The sequence below is a fragment of the Colletotrichum godetiae genome (assembly GCF_030913485.1).
Source record: "Colletotrichum godetiae strain CBS 193.32 chromosome Unknown BDP55scaffold_109, whole genome shotgun sequence".
NCBI lineage: Eukaryota > Fungi > Ascomycota > Sordariomycetes > Glomerellales > Glomerellaceae > Colletotrichum > Colletotrichum godetiae.
The window spans coordinates 43136-67290 of NW_026851357.1; the positions used below are offsets into that span (position 1 = coordinate 43136).

The 24155-nt window shown below is 54.8% G+C and overlaps 9 protein-coding genes across 9 annotated transcripts; 6 read left to right on the forward strand and 3 right to left on the reverse strand.

Moving 5' to 3' along the window:
* Positions 1-4632: 4632 nt before the first annotated feature.
* On the reverse strand, positions 4633-5935 carry BDP55DRAFT_639146 (uncharacterized protein; the record flags this gene model as incomplete). Its single annotated transcript, XM_060573205.1, has 2 exons — positions 4633-4679; positions 4720-5935. 2 exons carry the CDS (start codon positions 5933-5935, stop codon positions 4633-4635), a joined length of 1263 nt encoding a protein of 420 aa, XP_060421762.1.
* A 426-nt stretch (positions 5936-6361) lies between these two features.
* Positions 6362-8152, forward strand: BDP55DRAFT_639147 (major facilitator superfamily domain-containing protein; the record flags this gene model as incomplete). Its single annotated transcript, XM_060573206.1, has 5 exons — positions 6362-6529; positions 6583-6896; positions 6946-7381; positions 7436-7672; positions 7733-8152. The coding sequence occupies 5 exons, from the start codon at positions 6362-6364 to the stop codon at positions 8150-8152; spliced, it is 1575 nt and encodes a 524-aa protein (XP_060421763.1).
* Positions 8153-13870: 5718 nt separating this feature from the next.
* On the forward strand, positions 13871-14703 carry BDP55DRAFT_735282 (uncharacterized protein; the record flags this gene model as incomplete). The annotated part of the gene is made up of 5 exons (XM_060580302.1): positions 13871-14121; positions 14186-14248; positions 14313-14372; positions 14435-14509; positions 14571-14703. 5 exons carry the CDS (start codon positions 13871-13873, stop codon positions 14701-14703), a joined length of 582 nt encoding a protein of 193 aa, XP_060421764.1.
* A 305-nt stretch (positions 14704-15008) lies between these two features.
* Positions 15009-15303, forward strand: BDP55DRAFT_687258 (uncharacterized protein; the record flags this gene model as incomplete). Its single annotated transcript, XM_060576560.1, has 1 exon — positions 15009-15303. A coding segment is annotated over exon 1 (184 nt), but the record flags the coding sequence as incomplete, so codon positions are not given.
* A 236-nt stretch (positions 15304-15539) lies between these two features.
* On the forward strand, positions 15540-16754 carry BDP55DRAFT_687261 (ankyrin repeat-containing domain protein). The gene has a single exon (XM_060576561.1). The coding sequence runs from the start codon at positions 15563-15565 to the stop codon at positions 16628-16630; it is 1068 nt and encodes a 355-aa protein (XP_060421766.1). The 5' UTR covers positions 15540-15562; the 3' UTR covers positions 16631-16754.
* BDP55DRAFT_687262 (uncharacterized protein) lies at positions 16723-17925 on the reverse strand (the record flags this gene model as incomplete). Its single annotated transcript, XM_060576562.1, has 2 exons — positions 16723-17735; positions 17795-17925. Coding segments are annotated over 2 exons (802 nt in total), but the record flags the coding sequence as incomplete, so codon positions are not given.
* A 17-nt stretch (positions 17926-17942) lies between these two features.
* On the forward strand, positions 17943-18459 carry BDP55DRAFT_687271 (uncharacterized protein; the record flags this gene model as incomplete). Its single annotated transcript, XM_060576563.1, has 3 exons — positions 17943-18044; positions 18109-18143; positions 18168-18459. Coding segments are annotated over 3 exons (429 nt in total), but the record flags the coding sequence as incomplete, so codon positions are not given.
* Positions 18460-19546: 1087 nt separating this feature from the next.
* Positions 19547-21875, reverse strand: BDP55DRAFT_699273 (cytochrome P450; the record flags this gene model as incomplete). The annotated part of the gene is made up of 7 exons (XM_060577875.1): positions 19547-19779; positions 20074-20191; positions 20262-20745; positions 20808-20933; positions 21048-21394; positions 21459-21655; positions 21710-21875. 7 exons carry the CDS (start codon positions 21873-21875, stop codon positions 19547-19549), a joined length of 1671 nt encoding a protein of 556 aa, XP_060421769.1.
* Positions 21876-22500: 625 nt separating this feature from the next.
* On the forward strand, positions 22501-23718 carry BDP55DRAFT_639153 (uncharacterized protein; the record flags this gene model as incomplete). Its single annotated transcript, XM_060573207.1, has 1 exon — positions 22501-23718. The coding sequence occupies one exon, from the start codon at positions 22501-22503 to the stop codon at positions 23716-23718; it is 1218 nt and encodes a 405-aa protein (XP_060421770.1).
* Between the last annotated feature and the right edge of the window lie 437 nt (positions 23719-24155).

Genomic DNA, 24155 nt, shown 5'->3' on the forward strand with positions numbered 1-24155 from the left:
GGATTCGTGTCTGTCTCCGCTTGGCGTCTCGAAGCCGGCTTCGTGATACCTGCGTACCATGTTTCGGCGCCAAAGAGCGCGATCGGCAGTACGCAGGAGACGACGGCTTTTCGCACGGCGGCCGCTGGCAGTCCTCTCTTTGTGTTTGTAAGCTGCCTCAGGTGTTGAGCTGCCTTCTTTGCCGCAGCTACTCTTGTGTCGACGTGGTGCCGGAAGGACAGTCTCTTGTCGAACCAGACACCCAGCCAGCGTACAGGTTTTGTCGAGGCCTTGACCACCAAATCCCCCGCCCTGACCTCTGGCAGCTCCGCTGGCTGGCCGTGCTTCCTAGTAAAGTGGATGACCTCGCACTTGCTCGGGTCAAAGGAGACCTTGTTCTCCGAACCCCATCTGAGAATGCCGGCTGCGCTTCGGTTGAGTATTGCGACGTTGCTCTCCAGGGAGGGGCTTATGGCCAGAGTGGCGATGTCGTCCGCGTACCCGAATCGCGCGTCCGGGTCGTCTTCAAGTATTTCCGCGATGTAGAGCAGAAAGACGATGGGAGACAGAGGCGACCCCTGCGGCAGCCCGCATGACAGAGGAAAGTATTCCGTTGTGCTTTCTTCCAGTCGGACTCTGGCGATGCGGATGCAGCAGAAGCTGAAGATGAGTCTAACCAAGCCGTGTGGCCATCCCTGCTGACGCAGTCTAATGACGAGCCGGTTCCGAAGGACGGAGTCGAACGCCCCTTTTACGTCCATAGTCAGAAGTGTCGCCGTGAGCCCTTTTAGGAGGGCCGTTTCGATATCGTGGGCGAGGCAGGTCGTCAGATCGACGGCTGACCTGCCCTGTAGGGCTCCGATCTGTTGCGGACTGACGATGCGCTCGACAATCGCCAGGGACGCCATCCTTCTGGCTATCAGTCTCTCGAGTCCCTTGCCCAGGCACGAGAGGAGCGCGATCGGACGCCAGGACCCGGGCTTGGAGGCATCCCTGCCGGCCTTCTGGATCATGACCACCTCAGCTCTGCGGAAAGGCAGAGGAAAGTGGCCGGCCCGCATACAGGACTGGAATAGCTGCCTGACCGGCTCCGAGATGACGCCCCAGCAGGCCTGGAGGAGGCGCGTGGTGATCCCGTCCACACCAGGGGTCGTTGTCTTTGTTAAGGTGGCCGTCTTCACTTCTTCTCCGCTAACATTGTCCTGCCAAGTAATCGCTCGCCTTGGGACGACGGGTACGTCAAACGGGTCACCCGGTGCGTCATCTTCCGCACTAAACCTGTCGAGAAGGGCTTTCCGGAGCGCTTGGGCCTTTTCGTTAGTATCCTCGATCGTCTGGTTGTCCACAATCAATGGGGGTGCTCTGGTCAGTGGGCTCGCCTTCCGCCAACCCATGACCTGATAGAGGTCCCGGTCTGAAGCGACTCCATCGATCTTTCCGGCCCAGTATGCTCGCTTAGCCTTCCTCACAATGCTCAGGAATGCCTTCCGCTCTTCCATTGGAGAAGGATTTGCGTTCTGCTCCGTCTCCCAGGCTTGTGGGTTGCGGGCAGCACGGTACGTTCTGTGGGCCTCTGCGCATTCCTCCGTCCACCAAGCCGCGCCTTTTCCCTGTTTTCCTCTCTTCTTGCCGACCGCCTCAATGGCTCGGGAGAAGAGCTCGACGATGTGACTTGCCTGCCCGTCCAGGTCTGCCGGAGTAGGTTGATCCCCCAGATTGGGCATCGCAGCTAGCCCCCCTTCGATCAGGTCTCTCAGCCGAGGCAGCGCCGAGTCGGGCACTGACAGTGGCCGTGGCTGCGGGTGGCCCTCTCCCTGTGACACTGGGCGTTTGAATAGTGGTATGACGGCCACGATGGCCTCGTGGTCAGCTCCCGGGTGTAACTGTGGGCTGACCTGCGCGTGCGCAAAAGGGATATTAGAGAAAGCCAGGTCCAGGACATGTCCGCAATCCTGGGTTGCCACCCCAACTTCGCTGATAAGAGAGAGATTGTGGCCGTCTGCCCAGCCTGCGATGTCATCTCCCCGGTTCCCGTTCCTCGTCCCGGGCTCCCAAGAGTAGTGATGCGCGTTGAAGTCACCCGCGATCAAAGCTCGCTCCGGGGGTTTGAGTTCTAGCAGTATCCCTGTTGTGCGGCTGTGGGGGTCGCGGGGTTGTCTGTACACGTTGACGATAGTCGTCGTTTTGTCGACCACCAGCCACAGTACGTCTCTCGTGTGGACAGGCCTCTGCTGCTCCACCGTCATCCCTATCCCTTTGCGTGTGTAGGTCAATACTCTTGGTCTGGTTCCTTCGCTGTCCCAGAAGTCGACCGGGACGAAAGAGTCGAAACCCGGGTGCGTGTTCAGTTGCACGTTTCCGTCCTTCCAGCCCGTCCAGGGTTCCTGGACGAGGACCACATCTATCTGAGCCTCCCAGCAGAGCTGCAGGAAAGCCGTGTGCGCCGGGGAGATCTTTCCGACGTTGCCCTGCGCAACGCGTAGCATCCGTGGGGTCGCCGCTCTCGGCTTACGTCTCCGAGTCGAGTTCGAGGTGGGTGTAGGCATTCGCGACGTTGTAGTTTGGCTTCTGTGCTGCCCGTTGGCTCCTGCTTGGCATGGGTAGCACGGGACGGTCGATGGAGGTGTTGTCGGGGAGTCTTCGCCTTCGCCTTCGTCCGCCTCGTCTTCATCCATGCTGCTGCTGTCAGTGCTTCCGTCACCGAGGCAAACGATCGAGCTTGCGGAGGGCGTTCTCGTGCGCGCGCGCTTGGCGCCGGGTTGCTGGTTCTGGCTGGTGGAGGTAGGGACGCCTGCCGCCTCCTGGCTACTGTCGGATCGAGTAGCCTTGTACAGAGTGTCCGATGCTTTCTGGCCGGCCTTCCGGATCCGAGCCCGCTCCTTTCGACCGGGAAGGGAGACGACGCCGTTTACGGCCGAGGGCCTCGCTGGGCAGTCTGTGTGGCTGGCTTGGAAGGGGCCGCAGCAGTTGGCACATTGGGGCCTGGCCATGCAGGGTCCCGTTTCGTGTGAATCGGAAGGTCTTCCGCAGTTGCTGCAGATCGGTCGTCGTCCGCAGAACCGGTTGGAGTGGTAGCCCTGGCAGCCGGGGTCGTGTCGGATGAGCGTCCTTCGTTTCTTGACGGGCAGAGATCTGCCGCTTTGGTTGAAGAGCCTGAAGGGCGTGACCTCTGATGTGAATGATATGAGCCAAGATATTTCGTTCGTGACTGGGTTGGGCCCAAGGCGGGACGGTCGAGCAAGGACAGGCTTCTGTCCTGTCTGTGCGAAGACCTCATCTTCAACGAGTGTGGCTGGGTCCAGGACGTCCCCGCCAATGCTGTGTAGTTTTGTTGGGCATCGCGGCACAACGTAAGTGTACCACTTGATAGGCGTCTCGACCTGGTGGGCGCCGAGGCATTCCGCCAGCTTTGCCTTACTTGCAAGTAGTCTTTCCTGTATTTGCTTGTTTCGCGGCTTCAGAGAGTAACCTGTGCTGATATGGTAGACGTGGGGAAGGTCCGCTAGCCCCAGGCCAACGGCCTTACAGACGATCTGTCGTACGGCGAACGGTGCGATCTTCCGAGCGGCCGCTAAGCTTTCTTCCGGGACGCGGGCAAAGATGCGGAGGTCCTCCTTCGGCTGCGCCTGCGGCTGATCCTCGGCGGGGAGTGTGGCCTTCGGGCGGGCAGAGCTCTGGCAGCTCTGGCCGCTCCGGGTCGCCGCAGTGGTGTTGCCCGCCATCGGTGCGACGACAGCCGCCCAACTCCGGGCCGCTATTGGGCTTGTCTCGTGATTGATCAGTCTCTTGAGGGTTTGAATGACATAGGCAGTGGCTTCTTTCGCGATCTGCTTTCTAGAACCGTCAAAGCTGGCGACAACGCTGTCGACGGACCGTGCAATGGTCAGAAAGACGTCTTTCCGTGCCTCGTACTGTCTAGCTTCTTCTGCAAGGGCTGTCAAGACGGACCCTGTGGCAGATCCGCTCGGAGCAGATGCGGTAGAGGCTGCGGGCCCCTCGGCCGAGGTAGGGGCGTCGGTGGTGGCATCAAGCTGGCTTCCCGTTAGGCTGGGCCGGGTCGGCTGTGCCTCGGCGTCGCGGCGTCGCTTAGCTCTTGAGGTGGGGTTCGGCTCCGGAGGTGTCCCGGAGCCTGATTCGGGGTCGGCTTGGTCGGCCGACATCAGTCCGGTGCCCGACGGCGGCTGTGAGGCCATCGCGGATGCGGGCTCCGGCAAGGGGAGGTGAAGAGTTTTCGGCTGTTAGTAATTTGGTGGTAGGCTCACTCATTCACTAACAGCAGATGCCAAGAAAAATTAGGCGAGAGGGAAGTTGCCGACAGATCCTGATAAGCCTTGAAGTGATAATCGTCGATCAATAGTCGTTTGTCGGAGTCTACTTGCCCCTGAACTAGGGCGGTGCACAGGTTTTTGGCGGTGTCTACTTGTTTTGAAAGGGGGTCGCGATCATCGTCAAGCCGCTCTTGGAGTCTCCGTAGCTGCACCTGTTGCTCTCTCTCGCTCATCCGTTCTACGTTTGGTCTTTCTGGTAGCACACAAAGCAGCGCATACTGACCCGGCCCCCAGTCATGGCGCAGCTGGCAAATGTCGTGCCAGATTCGAAAGTTTGACTGGAGGCGTCTCATCTCTTTTATATCACTCGGAGCTATGCTGAGCCTCAAGCGCAAGGCAAGTTCCCGATCGCTTTTGAGCCGCAGCATCTCTCTGTAGAACAGCACACCACCGTAACGGCGGTAAAACTCACTCTTTTGTCCGGTCCTGATCGCGGACCAAATCACTGCAAGTTCGGAGCTCCCCGACAGGCGAGAGCTTCGGTAGAAGGCGACGGCCTCGCTCATCATGGCGAGCATGGTTTTGCATTCCCCAGACATGGTCGGAGGCATCTCGAACGTGCCTACGCCGAATGTACGCCCACTGCGCAGTGAGGTGAACTTCTCGTAGGCAGGGCCGGCCGGCTGCGGGGACGACGATGAATGATGCGGGGCCCGAGGCAACAAACTGGTCGTCACGCCGGAGCCTAGTCCCGTTAAGGAGAAAGCTCCAGGGTCGGGAGAGGCACCAAGCGTAAAGTCGACTCCATCTCCTATATCTGCTGGGATCATCGCGTCGGTCCGCACGCGGAGGTCTTCTCCGTGTGCGAAAGCTTCATCGAAAAAGAGAGAGTCCTCCGCGTGCGCTTCCTGGATCCGGCTGGCGACATCGCGATCCTCTGCATCCAGCTTTTTGGTCAAGAGCTCTACGAAGATTCGTGCTCGCGAACGCTGTAAAAACGCGACGTCGGCACACTGCGCCGGCACACTTCCGCCGACGAGCATTCGCATGCTCAGCAGCATCAAAACTCCAGTATCTTCGAGTCGTGTTGCAACAAGAGGCTCGGGTAAGCGGACTTTGCGGCCAGGAAACAGATCCTGTAAGCGTTCTACCATTGTAGAGCTGCTTTCAGCCTGCACTCCGTACAGCTGTACGCAATCTGCGTAGGCGACGGCCGCACACCAGGCCCCTTCGTAGTTGCATGGAATTACCGTCATGGCACCGGAAGTGCTGCAGAGCGTAGCAGCTGTTTCCAGGCCATTCGACGTGAAAATTACAGGGTCTGCGTAGTGTGACGACGGATAAGATGATTGCAGCAGGCCGGTATAATCGGTGACTACGTCGTGATCCACGGAGTGGTCGCCCCTGGCAAAACGCCGCAACGATGGCGACACCTCTTGTGCTGTGTTATGGATGGAGTTACCTATAGTCTTCATGTATTCAATCCATCCGCTCGTCACATGAAACGGCATCTTTGTTTGCTCGAAGGCTTCCCGTGGTGGAAACTCCGCACTATCTGTCCCGGTGTCTCCGTTGAAAGAGACCGGGTAGCGCCTGCGGATGACCCGCAAGGCGGATTGCAACATCTCCAGTGTTGCGGACGTGAAAGGATGTGTAGCAAGCTGACGAAAGACTTCATAATCGTTCATTTTGCAGGAAGCATGACGAGGCTTCGGGTCAGTTCTTCGGACGTATTACTGCGCCTTATATGTTTTCCAAGTTCGACCTGTCTGCGAAAGCCGGTGTGACAAGCTCACGCTCGAAGCATCTGCATATCACCGAATGGTGCCACTCGAATAGCCAAAAACGACTCTTGAAATGTAACGAAAGAAAGCAGGAAGTCTCTTTTGAGTCGACACGGGGGTGCCTATTGAACGGTCGTGGACAGATCTGGCGCACGAATGCTAGAGACGCTTGGGACGCTACCTAGCACATCTCCGGGTGGGTATTTCGACATGAACTCTTGCTACAAAAAGACGGCCGTCATCCGTTCCAGGCTACGATCTCAGCATAAGAACGTTTCCCCGGTACCCTCTACCCAGCATCGTACTCTGCCTTCCAACCCAACCCCGACCATGCACCGCCAACAGCCTATCCATTCCGACAGGCTAGAAGACGACGAACTTAGTTCCGGCCTGGTCAAATGGAGTCCTTCGGGGCGTCAACGTGCTATCATGGCGACAGCCTCCATCTTGTCACTCATGGTCGCCCTCGACGCCTGTATCATTGTGACTTCTTTACAAGTTCGCCGTCATCCCCGCGACTATCCCTGCACTGCGCGAACTAACCATCACAGGCCATCGTGGCGGACCTCGCGCTCAGCACATACGACGGCTTCTGGATAGGGACGGCGTACCTCCTGGCGAACGCCGTAATGATGCTGTTCATTTCGGACGCAAGCCGCGTGTTCGGTAGGCGGCCATGTCTGACCGTCTCGGTCGCCCTGTTCGCTCTCGGTACCATCTTCTGCTGCGTTGCGCATTCGATCGGCTTCATGTTGGTTGGGAGGTCTCTTCAAGGCGTGGGCGGTGCCGGCATCATCGTCTTGTGCCTGTTGATTTTCACCGACTTCGTCCCTTTGCCCGTTCGGCCAACGTGGTACGGCTTAGTGTAAGTGCCCCCCCTCGAACGCATGTTCACCTTCGCTTACCCCGTTCAGACAGGCAGCATGGGCATTGGGCAACTGCGTTGGGCCCATACTGGGCGGCGTCATTGCTCAACACACAACGTGGCGTTGGGTCTTCTACATCATGTTCCCATTTTGCGTGGCCGGACTGATTCTCGTGCCGTGGCTAGTTAATATTGATCCTCCCGCTGACGATGTACGGGAGAAACTAAAGAAGATGGACTGGCTAGGAAACTCTCTGTTTATTGGTTCGGCCATTTTGTTGTTGGTGGCCGTCTCCTGGGGAGGCTTGCGCTACAGCTGGGGCAGCGCCGGCACTCTTGCACCGTTGTTGCTCGGGGTACTCGGCATGGCGCTGACTATGATCTACGAGTCATGCTTCGCAGTCTTACCGTTCTTGCAGCGCCGACTTTTCCAAACCGCCAGCTCCGTCGCGACGTATGCTTGCGGCGCCATCCAAGGCCTCGTGGTGAGGATGGCCTGTCATGAATCGCGCAGTAGGACATGCTGACAACAGCCGCAGATGTATGGGCAGCTTTATTACGTGCCCCTTTACTTTATGGACGTCAAAGGCTTTACCCCGGTCCAGACCGGCATCGCACTCTTCCCGGTCATGTTCACGCTGGTGCCGGCATCGATCATCACCGGTCGACTCGTCACGGTACTCGACAACTATCAGTGGCCGATCTGGGTCGGCTGGACTCTGGCTACCATTGCCTCCGGGCTGATGATGCTGTGGGATGTCGACACGCCAACGAAGGTATGAGCGCCGACGCTCGTCCTCCTTGGTCTTGGCCATGGCTGCATCTTGAACGCACAGAACATGGCATCGCAAGCTCTCTGCGACAAGGACGACGAAGCGATCGCCGCAGCGATGTATGCCTTTCTCCGACAGTTTGGCATGGCACTCGGAGTCGGCGTGGGCGGTTCCACCTTTCAGAATGTGGTGCTGCGCAAGTTGGAAGACGATGGCTTGGCACCCGCAGGGACGCACGGAGGTACCCATGCTCTATCCGCCATGTTGAGCGCTGTCGGCGACGCTGGGCTGGGATCCAAGATCGTAGATGCGTACGTCTACGGCCTGCGTGGCGTCTATGGATTGTATGTCGGCGTCTCCGGACTGGCGCTCTTGATGAGTCTCTTCATCAGGAGCGCGTCAATGGATAGACGCCTACGAACTGAACACGCGTTGCACACTCAGGTGACGGGCCGCGGAAGTATTCACGGTTCCAGGAGTTGAGCGTGGTTCGAGGGGGACGTCAAACCCCACGCTTACTTCACTAGCGACCGACGCTGCAAGTAGCATGAAAGTCGCGGGGTGTAGTGTATGCCAGAATACGAATCGATTCCAAGACAGTTGCAACCCTTTTTCTTCCTCGAAATTCGTTCGCAAGATGCGTGCAAATCATCCATTAGAAGCGCTTGGTTGGCGCCATCCTAGGTCCTTGATACTGCCATGCGGAACTCATAGAGATCAGCCTCTGATGCACTTTCCCGTGACTGTCACGTCAAACATTTGCTGAGTAGTATCCGCTTGTGATAGAGTTTTAGCAAGGAGCATCCCTTGACCGCATGTGCTAGATCTCCCGCAAGTTTCGCGCTCTTGGTTAGACAAGGGATGTGATTGGCTGACGAGATAATAGGGCAGCACATCAGATGCACTAGACCAATGATCTAGCAGGATTTCAACGTCGATCCGTTTGTCTCCAGATTGGGAGCACCGTGATCTCCATCACCCGGCGTAAGATGAAATCGCGACTAGCACTGTGATCAAAATTTTGATCAGGACACTGTGGATGGACTAAGGTATGCAGGTGATGTAATGGCCATCGCTTGCCATCACACACGGTGCCAGGTGGAAGACCCCTTGCGTCAGTGAACTTCGTGAATGGAATGCGTAGTTGAAGCTGGACAACTCTTCGACAACAATAGAAGAACTGCTTCATCGAATTCACCTCCGCTGATTGACTCACATCGTCGCTTCGACTCACCTTTACATACCGTTGGATTCACTGCAAGACGCTGACATATCGCAGACGACAGAGAAGGTCTCACGATTGAACACACTTGCTGACGCGATGCGGTCAGATGCCCGTATCTGCATCCCGGGAGAGAACTTCAACCCCCAGCACGGAATCGAACCTCCTTGGAACGGCGCACATCTCCAGCGTGATGTGCCCAACTCGTAGAGGCCCGATAGTCCATGCAAGCAGCTTTTGGCGGATGGCAGAGCCAGCTCGAACCACAACCTGAATATGGCATGGCTTTAGTCCTTCTCCAGCAAAAGAAATATGTGACCGGAGCTAGGAATCTCCCCACGGGCACCTAACGGGCATTCAAAATCTCTACGTCATTCCGATCGTGAGTTCTCCCGTTATTCTTCCTCTTTTTATCAACAAAGCTCAGCCTACGGGGCGTTCATTCACAGCATGACTCGTCCTTTTCCCCTTATAATACCCCGACCCAAGAAACCGACCACCGGCATCAACATTGATTTCAGAATTTTCATAGCCATATTTGCTGGAGCAAGAGTTACAACTAGCTGCATCATGAACGTACATGTAAGAATTGACCAGATGCACGGCGTGGGAGTGATAAGTCGCTGGGTTTTGACAGGGAGATAGCTAATGAAGAATGCATATTGGCAACCGTTTGGCATGACGACCGCAAATCATTCGTTCTCATGAATGAATGCTCCAGAAAGGCCAAGGTAATGACTTATATTCGCGACGGCAATAATGCCTTGCTTAGCCTAAGTAGACGATCCTACTTCACTTTCTCGATGCCTTCATTGAAATCGTCAGACGTCCTCGAACAGCGCACAGCGCTCATCAACGATCACGGAATAGCCTACTCTCCATCATAGTCTGTGACGATAGTGCCATGGATGAAATAAGAGTGGCCGATCTAAATGCACCGGTAACCACGCGTTGTCGCCCTAGTTAACCACGATGCCCCAGTCAAACCAGCTAACTTGCTCTTGGCTGAGCAGAAGCCCCTTGTGGGCTCGTTGACCACAGAACAGAATGCCATTGTCATTACCGACCACCAAGTCTGAGATGTGTCAGTCGCGTCCGACAGAACGGTAATTGGTACCTCTTACTAAGATCTATCCCGTGATCGACATGACGCCCGTCGCCGTCATCGTTTTGCGTGCTGCATTTATAATTGGCCCACGACAACGTCGAGTTATCGGATAAACAGGGGCCGGCAGATAGAAAGAAGTTTCCGCTGGAAGTCATCAGCATTTTATGATAGTGCTTCCAGAATATACCTACTCGTCGTGCGCCATCAGAGAACCGTCGTGATTCACCATACAAAGGTTCAAGCCAAGGACCGACCAGGTCCAGTCGCCTGCCGTGGACCTGCAAAACGCAGCCATCTTTATCTTTCGTTCATGAGAGTACATACCCCAATCAACGCAAGAACGCAGAAAGTCCCGTGGTTGGAGAGAAGTCTCCCTTTTCGCAAGCTGATCTGCATGCTGCTCTCCTGAAACGTGATGTAGGATACTACATAAAACGGCCAAGTGGCTCAAGACCCGGACGACAGAAGAGGCCATGGCGGATAGATGATGATAGTAGCAGCTATAGTGTGCCCGCTTCGAACTTGTGGTGTCGTTATACTTGCGGGAAATGAAACGTGTCTCCTGGCCTCGACTGCAGTGAGAACCTGCTCTATCCCGGTAGTTTCTGGTTCTGTCCGCTTTCGGATTTCTTTTAGCCGATTTTGGCTTCTCATGTTGGATTGGATTGAAATCATGAAGGCGCAGGGCGAAAGCGCGGGTAAGCCTATGTTGCTGCAGAGTCAATACGGCCTTGAGTGCGATGTAAATCAGCCACGGCCGATTTGATCTACTACTGGGTGGTATCGAGCCACATACAGGGGAATGCCCGAGTACAAAAGATTGCTACATCCGCAGAAACCGTCCTCTTTGCTTTCGCCAGAAAGTATACTCCCTACAGCATATGTGCAATGACGCCGGTCGAAATTGGAATTATCGGAGGCCTGGCAGGCACGTTGATTCTCATGGTTGTGCTGCTATGCAGTGTCTGTAACATCAGAAGAGGTCAAAAACGTAACCACACTACAGGCTTTGCTGTGAGTCAAGAGGCAGCTCGCCCGATGCCGTGTTTTTCTGACATGTCTCAGATATCATGATTCCCAGGGCTTCAGACGTTTGGACTTCTACTATACCCGCCGAGATGCAAGGCACCGGCGGCATTCGAGCCTGTTTCTCGGGTATAGCGTTCGGACTGCACTATGCAACGTAACACCACATATATGATTTGTAGCTTTTATTGGGCAAGTGAAGATGGTGAAAGGTTATTCTGAGCACACGTCGTAATGTTTAGCTTAATTCATCTCAAATAATTTTCAGTTGTCCCATAATCGTCCAATACGACCCGTGCCAGACTATACATTGTCCATGCTCAAGGCGAGCGGAGAGACGCTGCCGTTGGGTGTCACTTATGGGTGTCTTCAAGTATGTCCCAGAATCTGCTGCTCCACGCACTTTCGTCTGTCACGCCAACTCCACGTGCTGCTTGCAAACAGGCCGCCTTGGCTACAGTAGAAATCGAAATCGGTTTCCTTGGTCATGAACAGAAACTCTTCTGCGCACAGATGTTTGTGGATCCGTTTGCTGCCAGGATACATGACAAGGCCCCGACAATACCTTCTTGAGGGCCTTCATAGCCGAAGACAGGACTTGCTTTTACATACACTGTGTTCGTGGATTAGACCCATGTTGCATTAGCTAACGTCCACAAACGGCGATGGCAAATGCAGTCTCAAGTACGCAACATGGGTCTAAACCGAGAACACAGTAAAGAAGCGATTCTGACTTTACGGTGTAGGCCATTGATGAATGTACTTGATGAGCCCGGTATGTATCCCGTCAGCAAAAAGAACCACATATGTTTGTGCGCAGAATAATTCCTATCCGCAAAGACGGAAACTGAATTCGACTTCTACTGTAGATCGGTGAGCCTTGTACAATGGAACATCGGTCGGCTTGCCCTACACAAGGAGAAGACTCCGAAGAACGGGGCAGAAATAAGCAACGGCCTCCACAACAATCAAGCTATGACACGTCTCCAAATTGTGCCGCAGAAGTCCGTTCACAAAGTATCTCGGTCACTTTTGCACGGAGAAATCAAGTGACAGCATACTGAGAACTTCAAGGCGTGATCGGTACTGTACTGTACTAGTCTCTGTGTTGTGCCACTACATACTGTACGTAGCCGACGTGAGACCACTCAGCGTAGTAATCTACAACTATACCAAACCTCCAAAATACTTCCAATCACCCGCAACATAGGTCAATCTACTCTCTCAGATCTGACATCTCTAATTACGGTCGAATATGGAGATCACACTGCCCTGTACTAGCCCTGTCTCGTCGCAGACAGGTCATTCTGTCTTTGCACTGAAGCACTCCAGCAACTTCCTTACACACATTCCGAGCCAAGATTGAGGACTAAAGCGTACAGTACATATCTTGCTCTAAGCGATTGGCCGAGAGGCCAGAGATCTGGCTTAGCTCTTCCTATGTCATGTCGTAGATCACCGTTCGTAGAGCCTCTTGCGTCCTATGCTGATGCTGGCTGAGATTCACCCGCTGATCAATATGGGCGTTCTGCTCAGCGAGAAGCTCATCAGAATCATGTTGATCAATTGAAGATTGCCTTCGGCCTTGGCGACTTGGGCTTGGTATTCTGGCGTTCTCAGTGCTTGCCGCTTGGTCCGTGCCTCTAGCATTGCTTCTTTTGTGCTGCGGTGTTGTTCGAACTTGTACTGGCTTGGCGAGACGTCAGGCATGTTGAGGGCTTACCATTTGGTCCTTCGTAATAGGAATGCCTCATCGGATGCAAGTCCTTTTGAATGCGCGAGCAAAATCGAGAGATGGCGGTCTATGCCGGTATTAGCAGCCGGAGTTGTTTGCGGCTGCTCTTCGTTGTTGCGACACAAAGCCACCACCACGGTACCTCGTCATAAATTCCATCGCTGGATGATCAAAAACATCATTGAATCTAATCTGGAACGAATATGACTGCTTGGTGGTCCAGTACAGTACAGCTATGTGCAAAAAACATGTCCTGTTGGAACAAGGTCTTTTGGATCTCTGGGCGCACGGACTCGTCTTGACAGTATGGTCATACTGGGCCTCGCCTGTAGTACTGGCAGGGGATCCGAGTTGATTACTCCAGAAATGGCTTACGCCAGGAACGGATGAACACCGTGGCGTCCCCTGAGGAATCAAATAGGCTTCGCAAAGCAACCTCCAACTCTGGAGCCCCATCTTTATCTCGACATGGTTCCAGAATAGCGATAACGGGATGATTTGAGCTTTCGGCAGCAGCGCTATATAGTGCGTCCAATTTGTGACCGATTCGTCGTCGTGGTCCCCTTGTTCGTGAACCCTTGCTCGTGAACCCTTGCTCGTGAACCCTTGCTCGTGGACGATTTTGGCTTGGAGGCGAGATGCGTGGCGATCCCTGCAGGTTATGGGTATTGCTCCACCTCGTTGTTGGCAAGAAACGTCTCCGATGCTCCAGGGAGGTGGAGATACCGCTGCGAATCGTCGGTCTAGACTCCGTGGCATCCTAGCTAGGCTGAACATGAGATCTAGACGCGGCGGTACGTACCTGCGGGACAAGAAATTACCAACTGGACGCTGGCGCGGATTAGCGACGCGGGAAACGCCAGCTTCAGTTCTGGATCAGAGCGCATCCAACGCCTTGCGCCTCAATTAGCTTCCATTCCGAGGACCGCTTGACTTCCGACCGCAACAGCAAAAACAATGATTAGTTGAGCTGCAACAACTACTTAGTACGTCCCCGATCAGCGACTGCGGTTGATTTGCAGAATGAGCTCCCCATCATAGCCGCGCTGCTTTTCGTTTCTGGTCTGTCCGTCCTCCTTCACTGCCCTCATACCGCGTTCGGCGTCGACGATGTATCAACAACCATCGAATGGGCCTCCGTCAAGAGGACTCCGTTTAGCACAGCAGCGTCGGTTTTTCTTCCTGAACCGTAACCCGCGTGCGGTTCAAAATGGTGGCAATGGCGGCCACGATAGCCATCAGCAGGCTGCCGTCGGGGAGGTGAGGATGCCAAGACAGCCTCCGACGACGGCCGCGGTCCAGGGTAGAGACGGCCTCCAAGGCGGCTCAGTCAGACCTCATTTGCATCAGGATTCTTCAACGTAAGAGAATGGGATCGTTCCCAAATGCTCCATGTAACCTATCATGCTAACTATTCATTCATAGAACAAGACCCCAAGAGAACCCCCAGAACACCTCACCCATGCAAGAACAGAACGTTGAGCTGGAGTATGTCCGTTACCAAGAGCTCTCTCGTGTGAGAACTGCCCGGCATCACCTAACGCCTGCATAGTGCCTACCTTTCCGAAAACTTCAGTACCCTGCAGCAGTTTCTCTCCGACACCACGGATCGGTATGTCCAATCGCTAGGACATGGTCACTGGCAATGTATGCTGATATATCGCGCGATTCCAGACTTGATCGTTTGTCTGCCAGAGATGAGGCTTTCTACAAATCATTCGAGTCAACCTTAGGAGTCCTCACAGAGCGGTGAGTTCATTTGAGACCGGATACTATTGGCGGTGCGTGCTGATGTCTGGCATGCGTAAAGCGTTGAGAGGTTGGGCGTCAAAGTGGAGAGCTTCTACAAATTAATCGAGTCGTTTCAGGCGTTTCCTACGCCAGAACACTTGGACGCGGACGGTGTGGATCTAGGAGACATGACCAATCTTGTCAACTTTTAGTTACTTGTACACAAGACCCACACTCTGTTGAGTTATTGAGAGCGAGGATCTTTGTCGTGCGATCGCACGACCAAATGGGGACGCGAGTGGAAAGTGCTAGAGGGATATAGGGGCAAGATTTAGTCTGTTGAGTGTATAGCGTCGTCCGGGCACAAGGCGAAGAGAATGTACCCAGCGAATGTGCTAGCATTGGGCCTTGTAGGTACCGTAGACACAAGATGTTGCTAATTTTCGATGGCCTTGGTTTGAGGTCTCTAATAGTTCCATCTCGCAACTGAACACGGAGTGGACCTGCATTGTATTGTCTTGCTATGGCTCGGCGGTCCCGACTTATCACGTGTGTTGTAGAGCGATCGACCTGTATAAGTAGGACCCGACCAGCTGCACCCAGAGTCCTCTCGAGGTCTCGGCATCATACCTTCTCTCGCTTTCTCCTTAGACATCATACCAGAGTCACACGACCATGCTGGACAGACTACCCCCCGAGCTTGTTGACATCATCTTTGACGATTGTGACCGTCCAACTCGGATACGCGTCTTGCAGTGCTCCCAGAAGTTTCGGCAAGCCTTCGAACCACGGATTTATCGGCACAATGTTCTCTCAGAACGCTGTTCTGCTGCTCGATGGGCAGTTCTCCACTGCTGTGATGACGCCGTGGCATTTCGCGTAGTCGAGGCATCGGTGTATGCCGGGATGGATGTTTGGGCCCCGCAGTTCGACATCGCGGTGACCGACATGTTCTCATGGCGGTTTGCATCAAATTTTCGACGGATTCTGCATCAGTCTCCTGCTATTCTGTCTCCATTTGCCGCCGCCGTTCTCAAGCGGCGAGAGAAACTCGTCGCGTCTCTTCTGAGCATGACGAGTGCAACGGAATGGCACTTGGACAAGTTGCTTGCTCCAGATATCACGACATATCTGGGAAAGTTGACAAGAGATCAGCCGTCATCAAGTAGCCAACTTATGCCTCTTCATATTGCCTCCGCCACCGGTCTGGACGCTGTCGTCAAGCAGATCCTCAAGGAAACTCCAGCGGAGGTGGTCTCGAAAGACGTGCGTGGCCGCACCCCGCTGTTCTACGCGGTACAGTGCCCGCTTACACGTAGTTCAACCATCCAACTACTCCTTCAACAACAGACCGATGTCGATGGGAAGACAGTCCCCGAAAACCAGCCGGAGCTCCTCTTGGAACACTGTTGCCGAAAGGGCCTGTTTCGCCTTGCCACATGTTTCCTTGAACATAAAGTAAGACATGACCTGCAACATCTCCTTCGTTTGGCTCTTCTGGCTCTCACGGCGTCTCTTCCGGGGAGGTCCAGCTCTGACAGAGCCGTCTTGATTCGGAGGCTGATTCGACATGGGGCCAATCCGAACGGCATGGTGCGGGCAACAGACGTTGATGTTGATAAACGGCCGCTCCTTCTTGAGATGGCATTAACATCGCATTCGGCGACAAAACGTCTGCTTGCCATTCGAGGCGCCGATGTGAACATCCAGGATAAGTACGGTCACACGGCCTTAAGTTGGTTGTTATTGGAAAACCACTCGGCGCGCAAGACGGTAGCATTGCTCCTGAAGTGCGGGGCAAAGTTACAGCCACGCTCCCTTGAAGGTATCATACGGGATACAACGTTCCGGACGCACCAGGAGCTCGTGACGTTGCTTTCACGTCGCGAAAACACATTCGAACTGTTTCGCCTCCTTTACAAGCACTGCAACTCGCATGCGGCGAAGGGCCAGACGGAGGTCAACTTCTTGGCTTCAATGCCTCGGGAGTCCGCAATATTGGCACGAATGTCTGACCGTGACATCAACGACATTCGAAAGGGGAACGTTTTTCCTATAAGCCCATATTTCGATTTGATTTTGGCGCCCAAGAGCCATCATGGCTCTCAAGGCCAAAGACAGCAAGATGTAGTTTGGTAGTGAGGTCGTTACCCAAGGGTTTTGCGGTGCAATCAGAATCGAGTTCGTGAGCGATAGCACTTTGACGGGGGTGAAAAGAAGGAGAAAATGGCGTCAGGTCTTTCCCGTCATATTTAGATATGACAACATGGACTGATAAACTATATTATAGATTTGATACAGTGGGTGATCGCACTCTACATAATCTACAAGATGTGGAACAAAATCGGCATTGCTTTACGACGGGGCATCAGCCTTGCTTCTGTCGCACGTGAACTCACGTCAAGTCAGTCATCAGGTTCCATCAGCTGGCGTTTGGCAGGACGGAATGTTCAGCGTCATACTAAACGAACTCGCTTTCTTGACGGCTTAGTAGCGTCGTCCGCTGGCCGCCGGCTTTTGTGTGCCATCAGCTCGGTCGTCGAAAGCCTCCTGTTCGACCTTGCAACTGCCGGCGCCAACTTGTCTGCCGACCCATCAGCTCTCCGCTGACCATGGCTGTCCTTCTTCCGTACCTGTCGTCGGGCTGGTCCTACTGCGTTCGTCTGTGCGGTGGCTACCGTATCCGGACCCGCTATCGCATTCAAGCTTTGTCGACTATGCCTCTTCGACCGCCGAACGACCGGTATCGTTGCCCTTTCGCGTCCACCCTCGCCAACCGCAGAACTTCCTAAAGTTGCCCGCTCGCTGTATGGCACATCACTTTCAGGCTCCCGTGGCCGCTCCTGTGACGCGACCCAACACAAATCCAGGGTCACGATGCTTGCGGTCGTTGTCATGTGCTTCTCAATCTCTGGAATGCGCCGCGAGCTCTCCGCCATGGCGCCCTCCCGTGTGCCATTCACACAGTCCCAGTAGGACAGCAGATGTTCACCAGCACATTTTTGTATACTCGCTTTCGGTTCCCATGTCAGAGCGCCGTTTCTCCAGCGCACGCGCATGTGAGATATCATCTGGGTCTGGGGGTCTCGACGATGACCAACAATCTTGTCGAAGATGAGGAGGTCGTGTGCGTCAATAGACGCATCTTCGCTGTCTGCGCCCACTACATGTTTGCTTCTGGCTGCTTCTGTCGGCGGAGAGCTGATATCATCCGCTTGATCGCCAGGGGCTTCTATGACTACGGCTGTGTCACAATTAGTAGGGGCGAAAATCGCTGGGGAGGAAGACGACCTGGCACATTACCCCTCGTAAGCGTGCTCGTTCTACGCAAACCGTGGTTCTCCGTCAGCCTTCCAGAGGTTGACGTCGCGCCAGAATGTGGCAATGGAGCACCAACTGTCGCATCGTCCACTGTGCTGTCCACGTCCGCTGCTGCGTTGTCGCGTGCAGACTGGGCACCCCGATCAGAGCGCGCGACAATTCGCTGGACGCATGGCGTCACGGTAATTGGGTCCTCGTGACCGTCGTTTGGGTTACTTTTGACTTGATCTTCGTCGGACCCTCGGAAGAATGCTCTGATAGATGCGATTATACCAGGCCACGGCCTGCAATTTGAGTCGGGGCTGTGCCGAGTCGATATAAGGCGAGCTAGGTGGGCGCAAAGTCGTTCTGACAGCGCCCGAACGTTCAACTTTGGCGCCTGCATCATCATCTCGGGCCTCGGTCTTGCACGCTGGCGGTGTCTTGCCGGGCCGCTGAGGTGTGATCGGCTGCATCTTGGACTCGGAGAGAAGGTTTGTTGCTCGACGGTGCTACAATTCACTCGCAATAGGTTGCCTGCTGGTAGACGTCGACTTCGTTTCTCGCCACCAGTCATTGGTTCAAGCGGACCGGAACTCGCAGTTGCGAACCTGGAATGCCAACAACACATTGTAGAGCTTCATGGTGTCTCAGGGACAGTGACGTGAGGTGAAGGAGGCGGAGCACGTGATCGTCAAGTTCAAGAGCGCTTTCGGCTTTAGGGGTCACACAGATCCGATGGCCCTGCAAAGTCGTTGTGGCCAGCCAGTCGAGGCCCCTTCCCCGTCCACGGACCACATGTGCGCAAGTCCCGACCTGGCTCCGACTGCACGGACCAATCAGCCACCCATCAGATCGGCCTAGGCCTTTGAATCCGTTTGTTGCTCCCGAAGCCAGCCTGGATGCGAGACTAGACCTTACGAATCTCCACTTGTCCAACGTCGATCCGACCCAAAACGCAGAATGGCAGGGGCAACAGTACAATCGCACCTAGGATCGATTCCTGGCTTTTCGCCCCTAACGTCCTATTCTGTCGCAGAGCGGGTCGCAAAGCGAGCAAGTAAGTGGAAGATATACACGGTAGAAAGTGGCTTGTTTTTTCTTAGTGGGAGACAAGGAGTCGTATCTAGATACCGTACGAGACGGGCAGGTCTTATGGTAGGCGGTATCGTACGACAGGAATGGGCAGCGCCACGTGTGGCGAAGTGACACATTCCCACTTTTGTTCGTGAATTTCTGGTTGCTGACAAACGATGAGGGAACACAGGCCACGTAGCTCACAGTCGACGCTCTAGGCAGCATCGGTGAGCTTGTAAAGTAGGAACTCCCATTTCGTCATGGTTTGGATTTGTAGAGAATTCCATGAGCGGACCGTTTCCCCACACAAGGGACTTCAGCGTCGACTAAACCGGAATGAGGGCGGCAGGCACGAGACAACGCGTGCTACAGTATGCCTTGCAGGAACGGCCGATTTGTCCGGTGCGTCGCACTGATGCAGACCCTCCGGACGAGCTTAACACGCCGGCGGATAAAGTGGAGGCTCTTGGAGTGGGCTACAGTGTACAGTAGGCCGTGGTCGAGATCGGCGCACTTTAACCAAAATATTTTCCCTTGCAGCTTCACCGTCGCCCGTTGCTGTTGCCGTGTCTCCTTGAATGGAAAAGACACGCGTGCGATGTTCCGTGTGACTTGGTAACTGACCAGTCATTCGAGCCAAAATTTGCATGACCGCTTCTCTCCTATGCTGCTTAACATTCATGAGGAGGGCCAAAAAATGCGGTGATCTTTCTTGACGCTGAGCGACCCTTTCGAGTCGTGTGCTTCGACTACATCAGCGATGCCCATGTGTACATCGCATTTCTCGACTGCAATCAGACAGCCTCTGCTGTTGAACCTGATGCGACGCTTGAGGGCGAAGAGACAAGAGGCGGAGAGACAAGAGGCGGAAGAGAGCGGAGGACAGGAGGCGGGAGAGGAATTGAGCGTTTCTATTAGGTTCTACACCCTCAATCTAGTGGACTGGAGAAAAAAGAGAGAAGAAAAAAAAAAGGCGGCTGATGTGAGTCAGCCACTGTGCTTCGAGTAGTGCCGTCACCCAGTCTGGGCCGACGCCACGGACAGGCGGCCAGTATTAGTGTCCCCGCGACCTTCTCCCGGTACTAGACGACCCCGGCGCCAACAAACCTTTGGTCGCCCGTTCAGCCAGCGCTATCCACTTACAAACCTGCAGCGGCGACGGCAGGCAGCGCACCCTCGCTTTTTGTGATCTATCTTGGCCGGACGCTTCTGCCGGGGCTTGTATGCCCTCAACCAATACTGGGATTGCAGAAAGATTCCATAGTTGAGTGACTTCCACGGCCTTGTAGGGTCACACAACACCAAGTCAAATCTCCGCAGCAGCTGACTGAAGTGTCAGTGCGTCGTCTTCGCAAGAGCAGAACCACACGCCGGACACGCCGCAGCAACGTACCTCAACAAATATCTTCTGCAACTCCATCATCGCCACATTCCGTCCTAAACACTTCCATTTGCCGTGGCCAAACACAAGCTCGAGCGTTGCCTCCATCGATCGCAGGGTCTCCGCATCCGCCGTGAGCCATCGATCCGGTCGGAAGTCGTCGGCATCCTGTCCCCAAACGTCGCCTCGGCGGAAAATACCCCACGCTCCGTAACCGATGCGCGTTCCCTCCGGTAAGTACACGCCTTTAAAGGTGTCGCCGCCTTTGGGGACTTCCTTCGACATCTGTCCGACAACCGGAGGGAAGATACGCAAGCCTTCTTTGATGACAGCCTGCAGGTAAGTCATCTGTCGCGCCTCCGCTTCTTTTACGACAGGCCAAGACGGCCGGAAGCGCTCGATCTCTGCACGAAGTGTCGCGAGCACTCGTGGGTTGGTGATTAGGTGAAGCAGCGTAGCTCGGATGGCCGTGGCCGTCGTGTCCGATCCAGCGAGTCTGTCGGAAGGGTTAGTAGTGGCCTCAGAGTATAGGACCGAAGAGATCTCGGCAAGTCGTACATTTGCATGAGGATTTCCGAAGACGCCTCTTTTTGCGTCAGGCCGTGTGCTACGAAAGAGCCAAGCATGTCTTGCCTCGTCTTCTTGCTTGGCCCGAAGCGCTCGCCGGCGATTTCCTTCGCCATCCTGTCGATGTGTCAGCTATGCCGGACTTGCGGGAACGCAACAAAGACCGCACAAGTCGACGATTCAGCGGCCAAGCGCAGACCAGGTCCGACATGGGACGCGAACAAGACGTACCGAATCAGCCTTCCGAACCCGGTGGCATCATTTTCCGAAGGCATCAGCCGCCGAAGCAGAGGCCACGATAACACATGGAGTAGAGAGGGCAGAACGGCCGCGACGACGATGTTCGGCATGCTTTGTTCCGTCGTGTGAATGTAGTCATAAACGTCCGAATCGGAAGCCAGATCGCCGAACGGCTTGCCGAATGCGAGATCTGAAATGACGTCGAGCGTGAAGTACTGCGCCTTCAGGCCGAAGTCGAACCTTTTATCTTGAGAAGCATACGTATCGATCATTGACATGAGTCGAAGGACGCTTTCGTCGATCTTGGCTTCAAGTTCGACTACTTCTTTGCCAGAATACTTTGTCGCGATCGTCAGCAGTCCATACGAATCGACCTGTGGCACACGAGAGAAGATGACCTACCCCTCCGGCCATCTGAGACCGGAGTCTGGTGTGCACTGCATCGTCTCTGGTGGACAGCACGTTGTCGTTTCTCGGATCCAGTCGCATCGCGTTGTACCAGTCTGAACGCGTGTACTTGGTGCGCACGCCGAGCATACGCTTCATGAGGTCCGGGTCGCTCGTCACAAGGTCGTTTGGACCGACGCGAACAAGAGATCCTGTGAGAGGAGTTAGCGAGCGTCGTGAACGACATTGGAAACAGTAGTAAGCACCATATTTCTGGCCGGCCTCGTAGAACTTGAGGTGCATGCTACCGCTATACACGGCACGTAGAAGCCACCAAGGGGAGAATCCAGCAGAGGGAGGGCCGGGGATGTGCCGTAGTCGGAGATACTGGTGAAGGAGGAGCGTGGCAGCATACAAGAGCGGACCCCACATAAAGATGGTCGTGAAGGTGGTACCATTCCACATGGCGGAGTTCAGCTGCTTGCGCTGGCTGCGTGAGCCCTTGGTGGGTAGCGGATAGTCGACGGGAAGGCTTTGGCTGACGGATGGCAAGAGCAAGGACGGTAGCTCAGTGGTTGTTACTCCGTCTCTGATACCGGGAAGTCTACGGATAGGGCGGTCTGGGGAGGAGACCTTAAATGATCTTTGACAAAGGCTGTATGCTGTAGACTTCGTGGAGCCCATGAAACGTCTTGTGGACTGGATGTAGGTCTTGGTGTCGTTGCACATGCGATCACGGGCAGTTCTGGGTGTCGTTGCCCAAATCGACCCCCTTCGTGGTGTAACTGATGTGGGTTCGACGAAGTACAACGCAACACTGCAAAATGTGGCTCTTTGCGCCACGGGGATGGTTTGGACTCTTTCGAATCCGTATACGGCCTAAACATCGAGCAGCGAAGTCAATCGCCTAGGACGCTGAACTCGGCAGCCATGTACCGGCCCCATGTCACCACTTCTGGATCTTGCGCAAAGCGGTACAAGTATGAAAAGACATCGCGCCAATGCCTGTCTGCCATCAGGCCGACGTAGGAACTCTCGTGTTCGTCTCGCCGTAACAATGGGCTGTAATCCATCGAGACCTCTCAATAGCTTACAAACAGACGTAGACCAGACCCTGCCCACGCACTATCCACTGACCGTAACTCGTCCGCCTCGATACTCATATAATGAGCATAACGAAGCGTGTCGCCTGCTCCGGCCTTGGACTGTGCGAGGCGCAAAGTCCCGCAGCTTCCTGTTCGTTGTTCATGTCATCAATAACAGCTTGCTAGATAGGTCGCAAACGCTTGCCCAGATCAGGCTGCTGAGCCACCTGCAACAGCTCGCATACATCCATAAGCTTCAGGTTTTGGTCAAGTGTCTGGATTACTTGTCTGATACCGATGATGACCCATACGCGGCGGATGAGAAACAACTCTATCAGGGCATGCTAGCAGCGCGATCCAAGGCAGAAATGATCCGTCTGTGGGACGACAGACCGCCGACGGCGAGTTCTCCGAGCCCCGAAGAGATCACAACTGCCGAGCATCGGATCAGCGCCGTCATCGGCCAGGTTCGACGTAGTCGGGATGTAGGCGACGTAGATGTCAAACACCAAATAGAACCAGAGATCGTTGCGGCACTCTCTCGTTTTGCCAAGAGCTGGAGCCTGGACGACTTCATGAATACGCACGAAAAGATCATGGGCGAGCCGCCGACGTTGAATGCGGCTGGCATATCGAAGCTGCAGGCCCAGTTCATACTGCAAGCCCAAGTCGCCCGTGCGAGCCTGACAAGTGACAACGGAGCGACGCCGACCATCTCCGTCAGCTTCTTGCCGGACGACGTCCCTAACGTAACGCTCATCAACATCAAAAAGCAGTGGAAGGCACTATACGTCCCGCTGGCGAAACGCGTCAAAGAGTCGGAAAAGTCCCTGCGTCAAGATCTCTACACGATGCAGCTCGTCTCTCTCGGGTCTGCGCATAGCAAGGGCGGACAGCAGTGGAAAGAACTGGATGAGCTGGGGCAGGCCGGCATGGACATCATCGACCATCTCCACCTGGACGCGGGCCAGATACTGCTGCGGGGCCCGGGCCCGCTCCTCGGCCAGAAAATGCTGCTGGGCTCTGTGGGCCCCGTCGCCGACCGAGCGAAGGCAAGACGAGAGTCGGAGGCGGGTCTGTACGGCACGGGAGGTTCTCAAGCGACATACGAGGACATGGACGCGTGCGTTTGCCAGACGCAAGGCATGGTTCCGGGAGTCGAGTACGTGCAACTGAGTCAAGATGCGTAGCAGAGGGTGATTTTCGGCGCCTATCAATGTCATATAATCTCTGTGGGTCTAGTTAATAATGCTTCTTCGGATGGAAGTGACACTGCGACATGCGCTGTATTTTCATGACAAGGTCTGGTGAAGAGTGGGGCACGCGGGGTTCGCAGAGTCGAAAGCTACTACGAGGTTTTTCCTGGCGGCCTCCTCAAGGAATCTGCATCACGGCAGCCTTTACACCGACTATCCTTCGACCACTGCAAAGCAGCAGATCTGACTTGCATCAAGCTGGCTGACGCTTTGTGGCGCTGGTCTATAACCTCAACCTTATGGAGACGGCGAAAGGCTGCTCCAATGTTCCACTGTTGTTGCCTCCGTGAATCCAGATATGCTTTTGAACCTCCATATGTGTGGGTCGTCATCATCCCTGGTGGTATCCCGGAGGGCCCATGTCGTCTTTT

Excerpts from the sequence above, each read along its gene's own strand:
- BDP55DRAFT_687261 (XM_060576561.1), top strand. The coding sequence starts at position 15,563 with ATGACGAGTGCAACGGAATGGCACTTGGACAAGTTGCTTGCTCCAGAT.